This window comes from Aulonocara stuartgranti (genome assembly GCF_965226115.1).
Source record: "Aulonocara stuartgranti genome assembly, chromosome: 4".
NCBI lineage: Eukaryota > Metazoa > Chordata > Actinopteri > Cichliformes > Cichlidae > Aulonocara > Aulonocara stuartgranti.
Genome location: NC_138942.1, coordinates 14,800,585 through 14,822,104, shown reverse-complemented (window position 1 = coordinate 14,822,104; position 21,520 = coordinate 14,800,585). Strand labels below are relative to the sequence as shown.

General features: G+C 40.4%; 2 protein-coding genes across 2 annotated transcripts in view; one reads left to right on the top strand and one right to left on the bottom strand.

Moving 5' to 3' along the window:
* The window catches only part of tedc2 (tubulin epsilon and delta complex 2), a 278,694-nt gene that overhangs the window by 17,977 nt on the left and 239,197 nt on the right, over positions 1-21,520 (top strand). The window lies entirely within an intron of this gene.
* The window catches only part of LOC309704822 (adenylate cyclase 9), a 45,809-nt gene continuing 24,681 nt past the window's right edge, over positions 393-21,520 (bottom strand). The window contains exons 2-10 of the mRNA XM_082530272.1: positions 16,541-16,713; positions 13,509-13,619; positions 12,859-13,115; positions 11,371-11,473; positions 10,550-10,758; positions 9,281-9,440; positions 8,917-9,059; positions 7,603-7,626; positions 393-7,134 (exon numbers count right to left, since the gene is read on the bottom strand). Coding sequence (XP_082386398.1) covers positions 5,775-7,134; positions 7,603-7,626; positions 8,917-9,059; positions 9,281-9,440; positions 10,550-10,758; positions 11,371-11,473; positions 12,859-13,115; positions 13,509-13,619; positions 16,541-16,713 — 2,540 coding nt within the window. The 3' untranslated portion in view covers positions 393-5,774. The remainder of the gene's footprint in view (positions 7,135-7,602; positions 7,627-8,916; positions 9,060-9,280; positions 9,441-10,549; positions 10,759-11,370; positions 11,474-12,858; positions 13,116-13,508; positions 13,620-16,540; positions 16,714-21,520) is intronic.

The following is a 21,520-nucleotide window of genomic DNA, read 5'->3' as shown; positions in this document are numbered from 1 at the left end:
TTTTTGGGAAGAAGCACCTTTCAGAGTATGAGTGTGTGTATATATATATATATATAAACTAACTAGAAAACAGAAAACTACAATGAAGTACTAGCCAAGCACACAGTCGAGCTTATGTCTTTGTTATAAATGTGTATCGATGCACCAATGTTTAAGTTGCATGAAATCTTGTAGCTGCCTGTATTGGTGGATAGCATAATCAGTTAAGAAATATAATTAAAAAGCTGCACTCAGTTAAATGCATTGGACTAGAAAGTACACAGTTTGCTTATGAAATACATTTGAGGGTAAGTGTAAAGTAAAAAACAAACAAACAAAAACTTGTACCATGTACGTCTATTGTTTCAATCTATCACTGGTAGTATACAGGCTATAAATTCATTAGGACAACATTTCCCAGCAACTGACTTTATTTATTATTAAATTTAACTTCACCTGTTAGCGTGCTATATACAAAAACATATCCAAAGAAAGCAACAGTTCATAGAAGTGGACCCATTATGCTTTTCTTCTTTTCTCTCATATATAATTGTTTTATGTTACAATATCAGACACACTAACCAAAAAGTTTTGAATAATGAGGTTGATGTACAAAAGAAAAAAAAATTCACTTTAAGCCCAAAGTTCAGGTTTCAGACACTTTCTACTGCTGACTCAGTAACTGCAGAGTCCCAAACCTCTTCTTGCATTAACATCAGCACAAAAACTGTAAACTGGGAGCTTCATGAAATCAGTTTACATGGCTGAGCAGCTCTTGTAGGTGTAATGTGTCCATATAGCGTAGGGTAAAGGTGATAAAGAACTGTGAATCATCCAAAGTTACTTTACTAGAGTGCAAAAATCGAAATAATGACCCAGAAAAGAGCATAATAGGCCCCCTTTAAAACTTAGAGGGATCGACAGCGGGCTACTTTTCAATACTACCAACCAGAGAGGTCTTGCAACGTCTCCACAGTTTTATTTGGCTAGTTTGGATTAAAAAGGAACTTAAATCTCTACCAACTGAAGCCTCACTGTTCACATTCCTGCTAGGATTGGAGCATCTCTTCCAAAATACACACAATCACAAAGTTTTACAAATGCACACATTTTTTTTTAAACACACATGCAAGTATTATTCCAACATTGTTAAAATTACCCAGTTCTTAAGACAAGTAATATTCTAATACATGCGCTTATATAAATTCTAGAAAATGCTCAGATACTATACAATATAAAGGCATACCGCACATTAAAAAATGAGCGCCTTTACCAGTTAGTATATGATGACTACAAGGTGTGCACAAAATACCTGCAAATTAAGAAGACAACAAAAAGAGAAAATCCAAGAGATGGCAATGACACTCTTTGGCATTAATATTTGTGCCATTCTGCTGATTCAGAATGCCACTCACATCTCATTAAATCACAGCAAATCAAAAGATGCGCTCATGTTTGCGGTGACACAAGGGAAAAAGAAGGCATGTCAAATGTGTGAGTTAACACACCTTTCAGATTTTCACCTGTTCAGAGTAAAAAACAAACAAACAGCTTATTCAACAGGGCTTATCAAAATTATTAAGGAAAATTCCATTTAAAAGGTAGCTCAACACTCAAGAATTATGACCACTATTAAGTGTTTAACCATGAACAGTAATGGTTATTCCCTTTATTACAGTGTAAAAAAACCAAAAAAAATGGAATGGTGCTAAGGGTTGTGTGCTCATAAGCAAAGGAAGGTTATTTTCCCTTTTAAACCATTGTTGTTACATTTAAACCAACTGCATAAGTAAATTATTATAACATTATAAAATAAAAGAGAAAAAGGAATTTAAAATCCGCAATAAATCCAAATAATGTCACATATTTGGCATATTTATATTTACTTATACATGTCAAGAAAAGGCACTGCTGAAATCTCATCTTTCAATATTTTATCAAATTAAATGATTCAAGCACAAGCGTCAGTATTTTAAATTTTGATCAATATTAAGTGTCTTGAGAAATGAAAAGCAACAGAACTAACTTTAAAATATGACATGTTTAAATTTAAAAGGCACAAGCTACCCTAACTCCACACTTAGAAAACAATGCGAGCAAACTATTTAACTATTAAGGTGTTGTTAGCTGCAGCAGCTTACATAAATTACTTGATGATGAATTATTTTTATTTGCAACGCTTGTTCTATTACTTGAGTTCAGGTCAAGAAATGGTGCACTGGTGAAACCATTTTTACGTCTGAGCACACAATCCTTTTTTTTTTTAAACAGCAGAAGAAAGAAAATGTAACAGCAAGAGAGATGAAAACTGTTCTGACATTATAGATAGAAAAAATTAAAGGGAAAGCGAAAAGCACAGAGACCCTTCTATGAAATACCTTTTGGTGCACTGCCGTTTGCATTTACAATGCCGTTATGTAAAGTTTTCATGTCACTGAAAGTATGAAGCTGTAAAAGTGTCCAGATGTTTGCATCCAGTAATGTCCTTTAGATAACAGAAAGTAGATTAAGACGCCTCAGATAGAAAGTTCAAGTTTTGTGTAACAATTAACACTATTAAACACATTTTTATTGTGACATTCCACTTTGATCATCCATGTCCTAAAACACAATCAACTAACACACAGTGTAATCCATAGCTAACCCAGGCAGTTTTATTCTCTAATCCATCTAAAAAAAAGAAATTAAGACACAATTTAAGACACTCTATAGGTACGCCAGCATCTTGTAGGACCCATTAAAATACTCACTAAACACAGTTAGATAGTTTGAGCTCCTACAAGAGTCTGGATGTGCAGAGGGCACAAACACTAGTAGCAGTTAGCCTATGATGCTGCGAGCATGCTGATTAAATGCAGTTTAGACCATCATGCCTCAGTGCTGAGGCAATGCAAAGATCTTAACTGAGGCCAGAGAAAAAGCTGCCACATCAGCAAACAAGTTTCTATTTGTAAACCTGCAGTTTCAGTCATTTGAGTAACTCATAGGCACCTCCCCTTATTAAAGCCTAAGTGATCTTACTATACAGACACACACTGCATAAGAGCAATACACTCACTCGACAACTCACAGCTCAGCCTCGTCTGCCTTTAGCCTGTACCGATTTGTTCCCGTTGTGCCTTTCCTGATGCGTTTTCTGGTTTTCAAGAACAACATGGACACAGGCTCTGCAGGATTTTAGTGCGGTGCATTTTTTTTTTTACTCGTACATAATTTTGCCCTTCGCTTGTCACATATTGTGATGTTTTACACATTGTTGCTTTTCTTTTTAATAAAAGGCAAAACTATCATAGCAAAACATAGTTTAAAAAGTAAACCTGTAACAAAAGCAAAGCTTTTCTTCCCGAAAAGCTTTCTAATTTACAATTTTCCCTTTATGTTGTTATTCCCTTATTTATAAAGGCTTAGTCTACATAATATTCTACTCTAAAGGCACTTAAAAAGACATATGAAAGAAATAATCAAGATTAAAGGTTTAAAGATAATCAAATAAGTTAATGGCAGATAATGGGATCTGCGACAGGCAAGAGAAGGTCCAGAGTCAGCTGTCACATTTTCCCTTTTCTTGTGCGTTACTGCCTAAGACCATCTTTGTGGTCCACCCTCCACTCTCGATAACATCAGCCAACTGTGAGCCGTTTTCACACATGTACAGTGGGGCAAAAAAGTATTTAGTCAGCCACCGATTGTGCAAGTTCCCCCACTTAAAACGATGACAGAGGTCAGTAATTTGCACCAGAGGTACACTTCAACTGTGAGAGACAGAATGTGAAAAAAAAATCCATGAATCCACATGGTAGGATTTGTAAAGAATTTATTCGTAAATCAGGGTGGAAAATAAGTATTTGGTCAATAACAAAAATACAACTCAATACTTTGTAACATAACCTTTGTTGGCAATAACAGAGGTCAAATGTTTACTATAGGTCTTTACCAGGTTTGCACACACAGTAGCTGGTATTTTGGCCCATTCCTCCATGCAGATCTTCTCGAGAGCAGTGATGTTTTGGGGCTGTCGCCGAGCAACACGGACTTTCAACTCCCACCACAGATTTTCTATGGGGTTGAGGTCTGGAGACTGGCTAGGCCACTCCAGGACTTTCAAATGCTTCTTACGGAGCCACTCCTTTGTTGCCCGGGCGGTGTGTTTTGGATCATTGTCATGTTGGAAGACCCAGCCTCGTTTCATCTTCAAAGTTTTCACTGATGGAAGGAGGTTTTGGCTCAAAATCTCACGATACATGGCCCCATTCATTCTGTCCTTAACACGGATCAGTCGTCCTGTCCCCTTGGCAGAAAAACAGCCCCATAGCATGATGTTTCCACCCCCATGCTTCACAGTAGGTATGGTGTTCTTGGGATGCAACTCAGTATTCTTCTTCCTCCAAACACGACGAGTTGAGTTTATACCAAAAAGTTCTACTTTGGTTTCATCTGACCACATGACATTCTCCCAATCCTCTGCTGTATCATCCATGTGCTCTCTGGCAAACTTCAGACGGGCCTGGACATGCACTGGCTTCAGCAGCGGAACACGTCTGGCACTGCGGGATTTGATTCCCTGCCGTTGTAGTGTGTTACTGATGGTGACCTTTGTTACTTTGGTCCCAGCTCTCTGCAGGTCATTCACCAGGTCCCCCCGTGTGGTTCTGGGATCTTTGCTCACCGTTCTCATGATCATTTTGACCCCACGGGATGAGATCTTGCGTGGAGCCCCAGATCGAGGGAGATTATCAGTGGTCTTGTATGTCTTCCATTTTCTGATGATTGCTCCCACAGTTGATTTTTTTCACACCAAGCTGCTTGCCTATTGTAGATTCACTCTTCCCAGTCTGGTGCAGGTCTACAATACTTTTCCTGGTGTCCTTCGAAAGCTCTTTGGTCTTGGCCATGGCGGAGTTTGGAGTCTGACTGTTTGAGGCTGTGGACAGGTGTCTTTTATACAGATGATGAGTTCAAACAGGTGCCATTCATACAGGTAACGAGTGGGGGACAGAAAAGCTTCTTACAGAAGACGTTACAGGTCTGTGAGAGCCAGAGATTTTCCTTGTTTGAGGTGACCAAATACTTATTTTCCACCCTAATTTACGAATAAATTCTTTACAAATCCTACCATGTGAATTCCTGGATTTTTTTTTCACATTCTGTCTCTCACAGTTGAAGTGTACCTCTGGTGCAAATTACTGACCTCTGTCATCATTTTAAGTGGGAGAACTTGCACAATCGGTGGCTGACTAAATACTTTTTTGCCCCACTGTATCCCACCAGAACATCTACAATTGTCCCTTCTCACATGCTGCAGGTGACAGTCCACTTCACGCTGCTGGAAATACTCCTTTTGGTTTAGATGAAGGTGCTGCTTTCTTAGCATGTGCAAGAAGCAGGACACATAACGTCCATCCTTTGCCACGAATTCTCAGGATAAGTGCCTTTTCTATCTTTACACAGGCCCAACTGGACATTGCCTACACTTTGTGCTATAAGGAGCTTACTGTGGAAAGCCAATTTGAAGTCTGATCAAATGTTTGTGCTCCTATATGCAGCTCAATTGGGTAATGTCTAGTAAAAATTATGTACTGCAGTGCATGTGTGAAAATGGCTATATTGTCACAAACACACACAAAAAAAAACAACTTGCTTCTTGGCTGGTGAGGCGAGAGCTTGGGGTCTTTTCACATCCTCCATCGCCAACTGAAGTAGGACCAAATGTACAGTGATTCTACACATGCCAGCTGGAAGGAATGAGAGCTTAAAGGGTAGAGGATTGATGATGAAAGCGGCACACTTGACGATTTCTAGAGTCTGGTTAACTCGCCAACATTACCGCCAGTTTCATCCTCGCAATTGTCCTTCTTGATATCCTTCAGGGGATTTGTTGACCTTTGGGATGTATCCTGCTGGGCTGAGATGATAAGTTGTTTGTTTTCTGACAAAGAAGGGGGTCCTTCAAGATTGGTTATATGTACAGATGTCAGGCCAGTGTGAGACTTTGATCGCCTGGCAGCAGAAGTTTCTGCAGTGGGACGTCTTTCACGGCTATCTACCTCTTTCACGTGAGTAAGCCCTGTTGTACTAGGGGAACCAGTGCTGGCACTGGGTACCATAGTATTAGTACTGCTTGCAGTGGTGCTGGTTGCAGGGACCATGCTTGCAATTTCGTCAGTGGGTGAGCGCCCGATGCTGCCATCCACCTGTGCTCGGATCTCTGGAGAGACTGAGAGCTGGTACTGAGGCACCGGGCCACTATCGCTGCTTTTAGGATAAAGGAAGGTCTTCATCTGACCTTTGCCCTTGACATTAACTGTGCCGCGATAATCAAACTCGTAATCCATGCCGCTAAGAACACAGTAACTCTCTTCGCTGACCTGGACACGACACTCCACGCCTGTGGTATCCATGCGGCTGGCAATGTTGACCGTGTCGCCCCAGATATCATAAAGAAGCTTGGTGGTGCCAATTACGCCTGCTGTTAGAGGCCCGTGATTAAATCCAATACGAAGCTTAAAGCCAAACCCTAACATGTTCTTGTTAAAGTCATCCACCACACGCATCATTTCAAGGGCAAATTCAAAAAGAGCTCGGAGGTGGGCGTGAGGATGTGCTGCATCTGCACACTGCTGAGCGTTGAGTCCTGCTGCTGCCATGTAAGTGGCACCAATGGTCTTGATCTTTTCTATATTAGCAAAGACGGGCTTCCGTAGGAGCTCATCAAAGTCTCCAATCAGCTCGTTGAGGACACGATAGCACTCCTTACCTCCTTCATAGCTTTCTTCATAAAATTCACTAAAGTTAACAATACTGGCAAATATTACACCCACATTGTCATGGTTCTTGGAGTAGCTCTGGGTAACCTTGAGCTGCTCGGCCACATGTATGGGAATGATATTGCGTAGCAGCCAGTCGGCCTGGTCCCTCATGTTCTGGATCTTGATGCGGTGTTGATCAGCTTCCACATTGCCATGGTAATGCAGACGGTAACTGACCTCAAATTCACGGTTAAGAAACCAGACCAAGAGAAGGAGGAGGAAAAAGGCCACACAGGCCTCACGGCCGAGAAGGTCCTGTGGGTGGGTCTGTGGGTCAAGTTCCAGTGGGCTGTCAGACATGACAATGGAGGTGTTGCTGTTGCTGCTGCTGTTGTTCTGGCCATCAGACCTGGTTGAGAAAGAGAAGAAAGAGAAAAAAGAGAAGAAAGAGGGAAAGGAAAGTTTAGAATACTTTAAGAAATAGTGCAGCTGTTACGATTACAAATAATCAAATGCAGCATTTGCTATAAACTCAATGCATCTCACCAAAATCAAACTGCCATCGCTCAGAATAGAAAGTCAGAGCACCTCAGTGGCAGAGAGCCTAGAGTCTGGCTGGTGTCCTTATTTCACCCATTCAATCTCAGTTCACTATCACTATCTGTTGAAGGCATAGTGTGTTTTGTCTTGTTTTATCTTTAATTTTATTTGATAGTGAGAGACAAATGTAGGAAGTAGGCAGGAAGCTGACATGGATTAAAGAGCTTGGTTGGAATAATAACCGAGCCCATTCAGTTGAAGCTTTTTGTCCAGTTTTAATGTGAAATGAGAAGTGAGAAATAATGCACTTCAAAACATCAACAATAATCATACTTACCAGAAAAACAGACTCTTAGTGACACTGAAAGAGAAAAAGCAGAAGCAACATTAATTCATGAAATAAGAACATCAAAAATGATTTCAATTCACGGACATTATACTTGTTCATAGCATGAAATGGCACGCAACTGTAAAGAGGAAAGAATTCATTAGTTTTTATGTTTGTCATTGATGCCTCAAAAGTTTTGAGGCAGAGATTTTTGCGACTGACCCTGTTATGTATGTATTTCCAAGAGTTCATTTTTCAGGGTGCAAAATATAGGGAGGAGAACATTTAAATCAAACATGCAAACCGATTTACTAATGTTTAAGACACACAGTTTACTGTTAATTGCATCGATATTTAATTTTTGCGCTTGATATCGAAATGAACCTGACCACATTTAGAAAACAGCACGACTTTTGTAAATCACTGTAAAACTAACAAATTCTTCTTGTGGCAACTATTTGGGGATTGCGCTCACACCCTATTTTGCAAGTTGAGTTAAAGAAGGGTGCTAAATACAATGTGAGAGTTTATTGAAGTGGCAACCAGATGTTGAAAGACACCATTTCAGCCCCATTTGCAGTGAGCAATCGAGTTAGGCAAAGAAAAATGTTGTCCCAGTTTGTTTAATCTTTGTGATGATGACTGTAAAAACTGGGTGCAGGGTTGGCAATTTGCTAGTCAATCATATTATCTATGGAGATGGTCTTGTGCTCTTTAGTCCTAGTGGTGCTGGTCTAGAGCAGCTCCTTCACATGTTATGTTATGTTGTGGAACATGACATCAGATGTAATGCCTGCAAGCGTACTGTCATGATTTGTAAACCAAAGAGGGCAAACACCAAAGATTTCCAGAGTTTAAACCATCAGATAATACAAGGTCAGGTATGTTGGATATCTTATTAAAGATCAAATGACAGACAATGACATTTATAGGGAATGTCTGATGATGTATGCACAAGTGAACATCCTCTTATGTAAATTTAATGCATGTACAGACTTTAAGGCACATCTGTAGGTGAATTCCAGGAAAGCAAGTTTACGGAAACTTCATGTAGCGTATAATGACGCCATGAGCTTATTATCGAAGAGACCAAGATTGTTAAGTGCAAGTGAGATGTATGTGTTTCTATGGATTATGAATGAGAAATAAACAAAAGCTGACTGAATGGACCTCCCTCCTTGAAATTTTCATCATCACATTATCCTTTATAATTAAGTGAACTGACCAAATGACCATGCCAAAAAATACTGCATGGGTTGTAAAGAGCAAAACTATTACTTCCTTTTATTGACGTCTCCGCAGTAAAATAAATGCATCTCATACCTGCAGGGGGAGCTGAAGAGCAAAGCCAGCAGTGCCAGTCCCACCAGTGTTGCTAGTGTTGAGCGCATCCAGTAGCTGAGCTGGCAGAAGTTACAATACTGAATAATAGCTATGATGACAGCACAGCAGATGAACATGGTAAACTAGGAAAACAAGAGACAGAACACAATATCAGTCAAAAAGGTGTAGATCATACTGTAAACAATACTAACTACAATACTTCTTACATACTGCATACAGCAGTTAAAGACATAATTAACGATGAAGTAAGACAAGCAGAACTTGATCAAACAACAGTAGCAGTATTTAATACTCTAAAGATCCCTTTTTAAAAGCATAAAATAAACATGAAATTTTAGTTCACCTGAATGGAGTGATGCATGTCACAAGCGACATGGGAGAATACTGCCACAGCAGGCAGGGACACCAGGACAGCTCCTATAAAGTGGCGTGCTATCCAGCCTGACATGGCCGTCATCAGCACTCGAGTGCAGGTCAGCACACTGTCCAGATAAAAAGCCATCCTGGAGAGAAAAGAAACCCAGAAAATGATGACTGATACAGATGACATGTGAGAGATTTTATAGTTTTATGTGTTCTCATGTGATCCCAGCTTGATTAATAAACTGGCTGCAGATATAATTATTAAAGGGCTGATTTATATATGATATAGATGGAAACATTTCCTCTCTCTTTTTGTTTTAGGGTCTATACATTTTCTTTCTGCACAGATTTTACCTGTAAGTCCAATATTAACCATGCCAACATTTTTTTCTTCTGTCTCTCCTCCTGGTCATCTTTTAAATATACTTTGAGGTGAGCAAAGCACCCACTCAATTCTTGCGTTAGACAGTTCCTCTAGCCTCTGATTAAAAGTTCCAAAAATCAGCTTGGGACTTAGCCCTCAGATGGGTTGTACACAGCTTGAAGATAAGAGTACCACTGTCTCTACTATCTCTTCCCTCTTAAAAAGAACAAGGAAATGATAAGGACCATCCATCCATTCTCCTCCACTTATCCTTATCAGGGTCAAGGGGGAAAGAGGTAGGGTACAGCATTGACAGGCCACCAGTCTCACGCAGGGCCAACAACCTATAATGCCCCAATGATAGGGTATTACAGAAAATCTAAGCGTACCAAGAATTCTTCTCTCAACATACTTGAGAAAGAAGTAGAGATGATGTGTGCACATCTAGGCTGCCCTCACCTGGACCACACACCTCTCCTGCCAAGTCGGGAAGGCCCATAAGAGGCGTTAGTCTGTTGGGATCTTAGAGCATACTCACCTCTCTCATCCCCTGATGGCCAAACTTCTATCAGTCAACAAGTGTGGTGAGGACTACAACAGCTGGTGAGGGTGGTAGGGTGTGCTTACAGTACCATACGACTACTATCATGTTGCATTATTATTTCTGTATATACTATCTCACTGTGTTTATCTGTTCATTTCCATATTTCTTGTCTATTTTTATACTGCTGCCCCGCCTAGAGCTGCTCAAAGTTTTGGTTTTTATTAACAGGGAATATAAATCTATTCTATTCTTTGTATTGCACTCCTAATTTAATAAAATATGTTCAAGACTTTCTGATAATGTCTGACTGGCTTGAGCCTCTCCTGCATTCAGTATCTCACCGTATGGCAATCAGCAGAGCCAGGACCTCCAAAATTGTGGCTACAGCTGTGAGAATGAGTGCCGGTGTGGATGGGTTCTGCTGGGTAACAAGCGGTTGAAGGAAACAGGCCAATGAAAGAGCCAGAAATACTAAACAGCACAGGAGCATGTCCAGGAAAGAACTGAATGTTGGGCTGGCAAATGTCTGCACCGCTGCTTGGGTCTCAACCTGGGAGGATGGGAAAAGAGGAAACAGAGGGCAGGAAAGAAAAAAAGAAAGAGTATAATCGTAAAAATATGCTTATTAAGGTAGCGTGAAGGGGATTCATAAATAAGAATGAGGTGTTAGAGGAAATCTGTCTTAATACTGGTGGTATATTAGGAAATTTAACCACAGAGCAACTACAAAAAAAAGCTGGATCCCCCTTGAATAGAATGAAAAAAAGAAATAAAAATGAATGTTACAAATTTAACAAGCTTCAATAAATCTTATTTGTGATTAGTTACATATTATTTGTTAATGAGACTGTAGCAACAGCAGCAGCCATGTCCTTAAGATGCACTTCTGATGATACACCAGCAGAGGACATCACAACCTAAAACTAAACTGCTTCTAAGGTCCTGCAGTGATTTCCCTTTGCCGCAGTCTTGAGCGGTCTGGTCATAACGCAGCACTATCGGGCTACCAGACACAGACAAAGAGGAAAACATGAACAAGCTAAGATAAATATATAGAAATTCAAGCAAGCATACTATGCGTGCTTATCTGAATGACTCTCAGATCTTAGCTAGACCAAAGGTAACTATGTTAGGCAACATTTCATCACACACAAACACCTACCTCCTCCTGGTAGCTTATCCGGTACGCAGACTCCAGGCTCTTCTCCAGGAAGGTGAGGCTCAGCTTGTTTATTGGAGGTTTGTAAAAATAGTCCTTCATGAGACTGCAAGAGACACACAAAGTTACATTTTACAAGTACTTTCAGCCATTTTCACACATTCACTGGAACCCTCAGCATTTTGTAGACAATGGAGGTGCACGTGAGAGCACAAATGTGAAATTCAGACATTGCTTTACAAATAAGATGTTAATGTTAAAGAAAAAACATATGTTCACAGCCTTCCCACAAATGTATCGTTAACTAAAGCAACTATAAACGCTGCTAAAATGTATTAATTGTTCAATTATTGCTTTTTAATCTCTCCTAACCAACTTTATAATGAATTCATCCAAGCCATCAGTGTGTTTATTAGACCCCATTCATAGAAGGCTGTTCAAAGAAGTCTTACCATTAAGTGCTCTATTTATTTTTACTAACTGGCTACCCACCAGAGGCCTTTAACTTTGCTTAAAAGTTGATCCAATTAGATTTCCAATATTCATATTATTTAAAAGATTCTCAAAAAGAATGTTGTAAATCAGTTATGTGATCATTTGCAGAGGAATGGTTAAATGGAATGGATACAGTCTTGAATTCACCATGGCACCGAAAAAGCACTAGTAAAGGTTACTAATGACCTTCTTAAAGTCTATGACTGTGGACATTGCTGTGTGTTTGTCCTCTTAGACTTCAGTGTTGCATTAAATACTGTTGATGACGTTGAACATTTTATGACTTAAACTAGAACGCAGCACTGGCATTAAAGGAAATGCTCTGCACTGGTTTGAATTATATTTATCTGATTGGAGTCTATCAGGAGCCAACACTACTCCTCTTTTATACTCTCTACATTGGCTCTTAATAGATTGTGTTTTATTATATCCTTTTTGGCTATTATGGCACTTAGTGTTCTTATTTATTTTAGTCATTTTGTGTATAACACTTTGTGATAGTCTATGAAAAGTGCCTAATAGATCAGCTTTACTTGTTTGTTTAACTTTACTTCTAAAAGCTTCCTGAAAAATGTTCTGCTTATCCAGAAGATCATATTCTCGCATATTTCCAGATTCCTTTCATTGGCTTCCTCTACACACAAACCTTGAATATACAGGCCACATCATGTCTTAAAGACCTCACAGTACTATGTTACCACAATGTGAGCACTTAACTATTAGACTTTAGCTTTCAGGCCCTCGTCTGTGGAACCAGCTCACAGTTTGGATTCAGGAGACAGACACTGTCTCTACTTTTAAGGCTAAAAACTTTCCTTTTTGATAAAGCATATAGTTTGGGCTGGATCATGTGGGCCTGAAGCCTCCCTTAATTATGTTGCTAAAGACTCAGTGTGCTGAGAGGCTTCCCATGATGCACTGACCATTTCTTCTTCATTTCGGTGCCCATGTATTTATACAGTACGCCACTACTGCATATTGTTAATGCTGGATTACCTATCTTCTTTGATAACATCTACAAAGTGAGCATCACTCCTCTCCCTGAAGTTCTTGGATCGCAGAGGTAAGAGCGCTGAATGATCCATCCCCATGGCTCCTCCGCTCCATGTCTTCTTCTCCTTCTCCTGCAGCATCTCACACAGTGACGTCTGGCTGTTGGTCAAAGCTTCTAATCGAGGACTAAGCAACCCGTTTAAAGCCTTGGGGTTGCAGCCTGCAGAAATCACTGGGGAGCACTTCAAATTTGAGGCATCCTGAGGTGAAGAGGTGAAAGAGGTACTCGACTTTACAAAGAAGAACGTGTGATGTGGCTGTGGAAATGGGTCAGAAATAGTATGAAGGAGTCTGAATAGGAAATATGAAAGTTACAGGCTGTGCTTCAGCTGCACCAATTTAAATGGTTGTCTCTGTGGCACAGTTCATCTGGGACCCATAGAGTTCTACTTCTTTGAACTATTTTTGAGACCTTTTTTAGCTGCCGGGTATGTGTAAATGAAATATCTCTATGTGCCCATATTTGCTAGAACCATAATGACAAAAAGTAGACTAGACTATGAGTCTTTCCAAATGTGAAAGTCAGACAAATAACATTTTGACTGTTTAATATTGTTTTCTCTGTTTTGTTAAGGTGGTATCAACTAGCTAACCTTGCCACTGTTGGTCTTGTGGTCGTCATGGCAGCCATTGTGCACCATGCCTTCTTCCAGGACCTGATCCTCCCCTGCTATCAGTGCCACGCTGCAGGAAAGACAGGGGGACTGTGGGGTGATTAGACGGGTGACACAGAAGGAAAGGGAGTAGAGAAGGAAGGAAGAGAATTCATGAAGTAAGTGACGCAGATCAAGCAGAGCATACGAGCTGATAAAAATACAACAAGATACGTCGGTGTGATGCAGCTTTGCTGTGAGGGCAAAAGAGCTAAAATGTGCCATTAAAAGGCAAAGCAGGAACGCTAACATGTTTTAAATTAATCTAACAAACTCTGAAACACTTATGATAGTATGTTTCAATGTTTAAAAAACAGTGATGGCAATAAAAGAGTTAACAAGTTGTGTGTAGGAGGTCTGCACTGGCTCAAGGTCTTTATTTTCAGGCGAGTGTGTCTGCGAGAGCGAGAGATCTGTGTGATACTTGTTGTGCTATGACTGACCATGACACAGAGAAGCACAAGGTGCCATAAAGTAGTACTGTGTAGCTTAAACAATGTAAATACAAAGAGATGGCAAATAATGTACACCTACTTGTCACATTAAAAACATGGAAACATTTGTGATTACGCCTGCCGTTCACGTTTCATCCTTTCACCTGCTCACAGTTATTAAGCTTTTTTTTTTCTAAGATGTCTTATCCTTCAGTGTGAGACTCATCCAGATTTGTGTGAGAGCTACGCTGAAGATGAAAAGCTGCAAATGAAGAAGTGATCAGTGGTAGGCAGACAGGTTTTGGCAGTACTTCCAAGGTCCCCTCTGCTTGAGTTAACTCATTTCCATACTGGGATGAGAAGCCAACCCCACCTTCCAGCCCTACCTCTTCTACCACTCACATGCCTTCCTTTTTTCTCTACTGCACCTTCACTCTCCACCTGTCCGGGTAGAGATAAAAGAGCTGTGCAGAGATCGCGGTGTGCAAACAGATGATTAATTTGGGTGAATTTATGCTACAGCAGTAAAGGTTTTTGAGGCTAATTAATAAAAAAAATGATGTGTTAAGGGTTTTGCTGAGTATGTTATGGCGGTACAATTTTGGCAAATGTGAAAATTTCCCTTCAAGGCAGAAATAAGGAGAAGATCGGCGATGGACACACAGGTAGGTCCATAAGCGTGTGGACAATGACACAGTTCTCATAGTCTTGCCTCTGTACACCACCATAGGGGATTTTAAATAAAGGACCAAGACTTTCAGTTTTAATTTAAGGCGTTTAACAAAAGTACCGAATTAACTGTTCAGGAATTACAGCCATTTTTATACGCAGTCAGACAAACTAAAATTATTATGAATATAAAGATTGTTCTAATATTTGGATGAAAATCCTTTGCGGTCAATGACTGCCTGAGGTCTACAATACATGCTGTTTTTCTTCCCTTGAGATGCTCTGCCAGGCTTTTACTGCTGCTTGTTTATGTGTCTCTCTGTATTCAGTTTTGTCCTCAGTAACTGAAAAGCAAGCTCTACTGGGCCAAGCTCAGATGACTGTCTTGGCCATTAAAGAATATCCAATTCTTCAGAATTTTCCAGAATATCCAACACCTTCTTGAACCACCTGCCTGCTCACCCTCCTGTCAATTAGATTTTTTTCCCCAACACCTAACCAGTGGCTCACCCCACTGCTCGTTCCGCGCCCATCCCAAGTAAGCAACTCTGAAACATTCACTTAGCTCATTACTCTGGTGCTCGCCCATGCCGTAGACTGGAAGTAACTCTCATCTCTTCTCTCCTAGAGTTGCTGTTCTGAGTTACCAGAGACTCTTTCCAGCACTTATCCCTGTGAAAAAAACCTTCCAGTGCAATAAACTCTGAACTGTGAGCTGTTGTCTCCCGGGTGTTGCTTTAGAGTCTATTTCACAGTTACACATTTCATCACTCATTAATCTTGGTTTCATCTGTCCAAAGAAGGTGTCTTTGAATACAGACTTTGACAATGATATGATTTTTTAACAGTATTTTTCCTAACCATGGCATTAATTCTATCTTTACTTCAATTGTCTTGTGTGGTCTTTCAGGACTTTTTGGTGTTGCTGAGCTGGTCAGTGCATTCAGTGTTTTTAACAACGCATCAGATTGTTGAATTGTCCATTGACTTTTTCTCTCTCTCTTCTCATTTTGGTTTTCAGCCCAATGATGGTCCTCCTTCGCTTTCATCTGCATCTCTTCAGACCTCATATGGAGTGTCAGTTAACAGCTAAATGAAATCTCAACACTTAGAATCAGATTGAGATATTACATCTGCTTTGTCTGTTTGTTGGGACGGGTCTCACTTGGCCATGAAACAACTATCCAAACGTCCTCTGAAAAAAGGGGAACTATGTATAAAAATGGCTACGTTTGTTAAACCTCATGAATTAAAGCTGGGAGTCTGCATCTCGTCACACTTCGCTTGTTTAATTTTTTTTAATCCACTGTGGGGTTGCACAAAGTCAAAAATGACCAAACTTGTGTCACCAGCCAAATACTTATGAACTGTATGCGATCAGCACTATAATGCTGCCTGCATTTTTGTTGCATAACTAATATGATTAGACAATATCTCTGTGTTTTTTGTTTAGATTCATACTCTTTAGAATTTAATATGCACTGAGGTGCCATGCAAACAGAAGCATATTTTATACAAGTGCACCAAATATGAAGCGGTAAATTAACAAAGATGCTCAAGGTTAAGCTTATGTAAAAAATATGGATGTTTTGCATGGTGTGGATCAAAGCAATTCTGTTTTTTAGCTCCTTTAACACAAGACAATAGAAAGCTCAATGCATGCAAAAAGAAAAATGAAAATATTTATCAAAGCTCCTGATACGCCCACACAAAAACACAGAGCAAAGATGAACATCGAAGAGATTGTGACAGAACATAGAGCTCAGTGTTCTTCCTCAGGTGATATAGCTGTACAATGATAGATGAGCCCAAGAAAATATACTTATATATTTAACTACAAAGCTGATTCCCTTAGAGACAGCAACTTACCTTGGCTCTGTCTTGGGGAAGGGTGCAGGCCGAAGGGGCTCCATCAGGCGTGTGCACTCTGGACGTGGGACAGCAAGGATCTGCTTGCTCCGTCCCAGCTAATCCTATTTGGGAACAGGTACAGACGGAATGAGCCTCCATCTTCCTGCCAGAAATCAGATAGGTCTTTAGGCCTGAAGAGAGAAATGGAAACAAATAAAGAGAGGATGTCACTGACAGATCAGTTCTTATTCCCAGATCTAACTGGAAAAGGCCTGAGCTGGGCTTAGTTGTTCTTTTGTGGATAAAAGTATAGGCAGTTGTGGAGTTGTTTTAGGAGTCAGCAGAGGGTTTGTGGCCAGAATAAATCCCCACAGAGAATTATGCAAAGTTGGAAAATTCAAGTTTGCAGACATGATCCTTTTTTGTTTCCCTACACGTTTACAAAACTTTATCATCATTTTTGATGCATTTGTGCAGGTCTTTGCATTTCTGTCATTTCAATACACACAGTGTGAAAAAGACTAGCACTTTGATACCAAGTGACATCATCAGAGGCTGAAAAAGTTTACTTCTTTTACCAAAACTAGAAAAAACCCCAAAATAAACCAAAAAGAAACATTTGAGACCTAAACTAGTGGGTCACAATGTAATGGTTAATGTCCCAATGCTATATCTATCATTTCCAGTTGATATATACAAACAAGTAAAACTTCTTTCAAGAGTCCCATTTCCTGCCCACAATCATGTCTTCTTCATGTGAAAACAGCATTTACGTTTTAATATTTGTCTAATATTTAAATGTTTTTGATGATCTGAAACATTTAAGTGTGACAAACATAAAAAAATAGGAAATCAGGGAGGGGGCAAACACTTTTTCACACCACTGAATTTCTCACCAATTCCCCCATAGCCCGAGGAAGGATTTCCGTATAGCAATTTCTGAATTAATTCCATTTCTCCTTCTTGATCTTCACCTTCTCCATAATGAGAAATGTAATCTTTCATATATGCGTAATATGGGTGCATGTGCATGTAAGTGTGGGTGTTCATGTATTCCTTTCCGCTGACCATGAAACAGCCAAATATTTGAACACCTGCTTCCTCCTGCCTCTATCAACATGTCCATTTCCATTACTCCTGCAAGTTATGTGTATTTGTATGCAACTCTTTGCTGTTGTGACACGTCATAGCCACACTAACAGGTTATCTGTGTTTGTCAGCAGCATAGGTTAGTACCTGCAACTGTGTGCTTAGCCACATAATTTAACTGTCAGTGAAGCTGCAGCCTCAGGCTCTGAGCATTGTATGCACTAAGTACTTCAGACAGGCCTGCCACTGGCTCTGCTAAGCCACCCTGGGGCTCCACTCTCTGACACACACACACACACACACACACACACACACACACACACGTATGCCACAAGGGAACAAAGTCTTAGTTTAAGATGAACACACGAATTAAGAAGCAAGACACAAAAATAAGAATGCATACAAAAAGATCGATGTACCGTTTATGAGACACTCACAAAAACAGCATCGCTAAACGCCTACACACTTAGTAAAACACACGTACACAAAGCAAGCAGAAGTATAGATGGATGACTTCACTGTAGCTGGGTGGATAGTCAGGTGGATGAGATTCAAGGACGGGAAATGAAAGCGGTAAACAGCAGTTACAATGAACCATTTCCCCGCATCAGTGATGCAGAATGGCACAGCAGATGAGGAGAGGCAGCAGGAAACTGAGGAGAGCTTTTGACTGCCTCCGAAAATGAAAATGTGCGAGAGTGAGTGTGTGAGAGTGACTGTGTGTCAAAGACAGATCCAGAGACACAAACACACACACACACCACTCGCACGCAGCATGACTGATTTCATTAGTTTGCTAATCAAATCCTACACTGCCTCCCATTATGACACACCGTCTTCTGCTTCTGCTGATGGGTCAACTAGGTTATTTTCCCCTTCTCTTTCTGCTTCTCCTGTCTTCTTTTATCCTTTCTCATCAGTATCTCTGAAGCAGAAATGAGTTCCAGTGACATGCAGTGTTCTCACAACTTCCGCAAGTCATCCTGGAGTGACGCAGGTAAAGTAGAAGATGCCTTAAATGACTTTGAGTGGAGAAATGTGGTGTAATTGTTGCCTTGCCTTTTTATTGACATTTTCACAACCCAGATCGGGAGCCTTTGAGTTAGAGAGAGTGCCAGATTTTCATTATTTATTAATATATTTATACTCTCAATTAATGCAAATCGCGCAGTAAAAGCAAAGGCGCCCGCTGAGTAATAATAAAACTGCATATTATGGGAACCAACCCAAATGCATCTTAACAGAAATCCCTGGACCATTTAGCCTCTATTCCCAAATACTGTGAAAGCTTATTAAAAATAATGAGGTATGTCAAGACAGAAAATGTGTGTAGCAACAAATTACTAGACAGAAAAGATAAAAGGCAGAGAGAGCAGGTTTGCCAGTGCAAAGAATATCGATCCATTATCACTCCACTTCAGAAAAGTCAGGGCGACACATATTTTTCTTTCTGTGCTAGAGCAGATGGTCTGTTAGTTTAGAAATTTAAAGAAGAGGTGATGCAACACAGAGGCAAACATGCTCCTATCCCGACACTGTTAAATGTGTTTCTAGCATCAAATTGTCATGGCTGTGTGCAGGCAGGCAGAGAGGAAGGACACAAAATGCAGGACTCTCGGAGGCAAAAATGAACTCGGAATAAACTGCTTTATTGCAGGCTGCTGATAGAACAGAAGACTAACTAAACTGGAAAATATAAACTAACACGCAAGCAAAACAGGTAGCAGAACACATAGCGTAAGGGTGAGTAGATATTTACGACGCAACAGAGAACAAAGGAATCACAGGGCTTATATACACGGGGGAGTAATCAGGGAATGGAAAACATCAGGGAGACACAGCTGGGAGGGATTGGGCTAACGATCATGGCTCAAGAGTTGGGAGTTCGTCTTGTAATCGGAAGGTTGCCGGTTCGAGCCCCGGCTCCGACAGTCTCGGTCCCAAGGACACTTGTCCCTTGGGCAAGACACTTCACCCGTTGCCTACTGGTGGTGGTCAGAGGGCCCAGTGGCACCAGTGTCCGGCAGCCTCGCCTCTGTCAGTGCGCCCCAGGGTGGCTGTGGCTACAATGTAGCTTGCCATCACCAGTGTGCGAATGTGTGTGTGAATGGGGGGATGATTGTGTATAGTGTAAAGCGCTTTGGGGTCCTTAGGACCAAGTAAAGCGCTATACAAATACAGACAGACCATTTAACGAGACAGGAGGCAGGTAAAACTGAACACACCGACACCAGACACGGACCTTCAAAGTAAAACAGGAAGCAAGAAACAATTTACAAAGATGCAGACCGACACTGAACTAAACCTAGAATAATAATCAATAATATAGAAATATACCAAAATATAAGAAACTGACAAAGCTGGGTCAAAATGACCCAGAACCGTGACACAAATTCAAATATTTGTTTGTTTTAATAGAATAAAATGTTTCAGTTTTGATGTGGCTAAGTTGTCTCTTTACCATTTTCAATTTAAGCCTCTATTTTATTTTTTTATATTTTGCTTCCCAGGAGCCAGACTTACTTTTAATTTTAAATGTAATTTTTAAAAAATGGTCTATAGCAATAGTTCCTTGGACTGCTTTTTCACTCGTTTTCACTCCAGTCTTTGAACCATTTTCAGAGGAATGTTTTTTGGTTTGTTAAGCCACTTAACCCTGACCTCTGAAATATTCAAGCATAAAAAAGGGACCTAGCTAAAGAGGATGAACCAGTGTTGTGTTTAAATATGACAGATAACGTAGCAAATCTTTAGGCACTTTGCTACTAACAGCCTGACACAAAAATATCTTTTGTGAATATATTTTTGCCACAACAACATGATTCCCAAAGGATCATTAATAGAAATACAAGAGAAAGAGTTGAAAAGAAAAAAAGGCTGAGGTATGCCAAATTACAAAAGTCCTGGACTGAAAATCGGTGACAACAGGTCTGATGGGGTGATGAACCCAGAATAAATGAATAAATAAATGAATGTCTTTAAAGGAGCCTGGAGAACTACTCCTGAAGACTGCTTAAAGAAATTAGAAGAAAGCTGCCTAAGTGAGTTCAGGCTGTGTTGAAGAATAAAGGTGCTTGTATCAAATATTGACTTTCAAGGTCATTAGAATTATACAAACCAACTCACACCTCCGATCAGCCAAAAGAGAAGAGGAGCAAGATGAACAAACTGCCCAGGCTGGCAAAGTTTCCAAGTATGTTATCAGTGTGGTCACACGAGATTTTATGCAGCTTTGTGTGCCTGCTCCTGACCACTTGAGGACAATCTGTCATCTAACCTTGTAGCAGCTGAAATTGCGCTGTCAGCCAGTAGAGTATGGCTCAGATAAGCAGCTGGATACATAGCTCACTTCATTTAATAGGGTCCAATATCTTCATAGTATAGCTGCACTCTAAAGTCCTCGTGGCAGGATAAAAGGTCAGGAAACTGTGAGATCCAATTGATTCTTTCCTGCTGTGTAGGTTTCAGTACATCTGTCACTCTATGTACATTTGTTTGATAGTCTCTTAGGCAGGTATGTGATTGTGCTGGCCCTTCTACATCTCCCATGACCTTGGGTTAATTGAAGAGCATCATTAGCAGCAGCCTCTGGGCGGTATGGGACTTGAAGTGTCCTGTCTTCTGCTATCAGCTGACAGGGAACAGTAGATAACCTTTCCCCATGAGAGCCTAGTTACATTATCTCCCTCTCCAAGCCCTTTTGTTCAGGACAGAGGAGGGTGAAATGAGAAAACACTTTGCAAACAAATAACATCATCAGCCCTACTCCTCCCTTCCTCTCACCTCTTCATGGCACGTCCAAGCTCTCGTGGGACAATAGCCACCTCTGAGTGTCTCAGTGCAGAGGTTGGGTGTGCCAAAAAAAACATGCAGAAAAAAAAAAAACGATGAATGAGCACACGCACACAA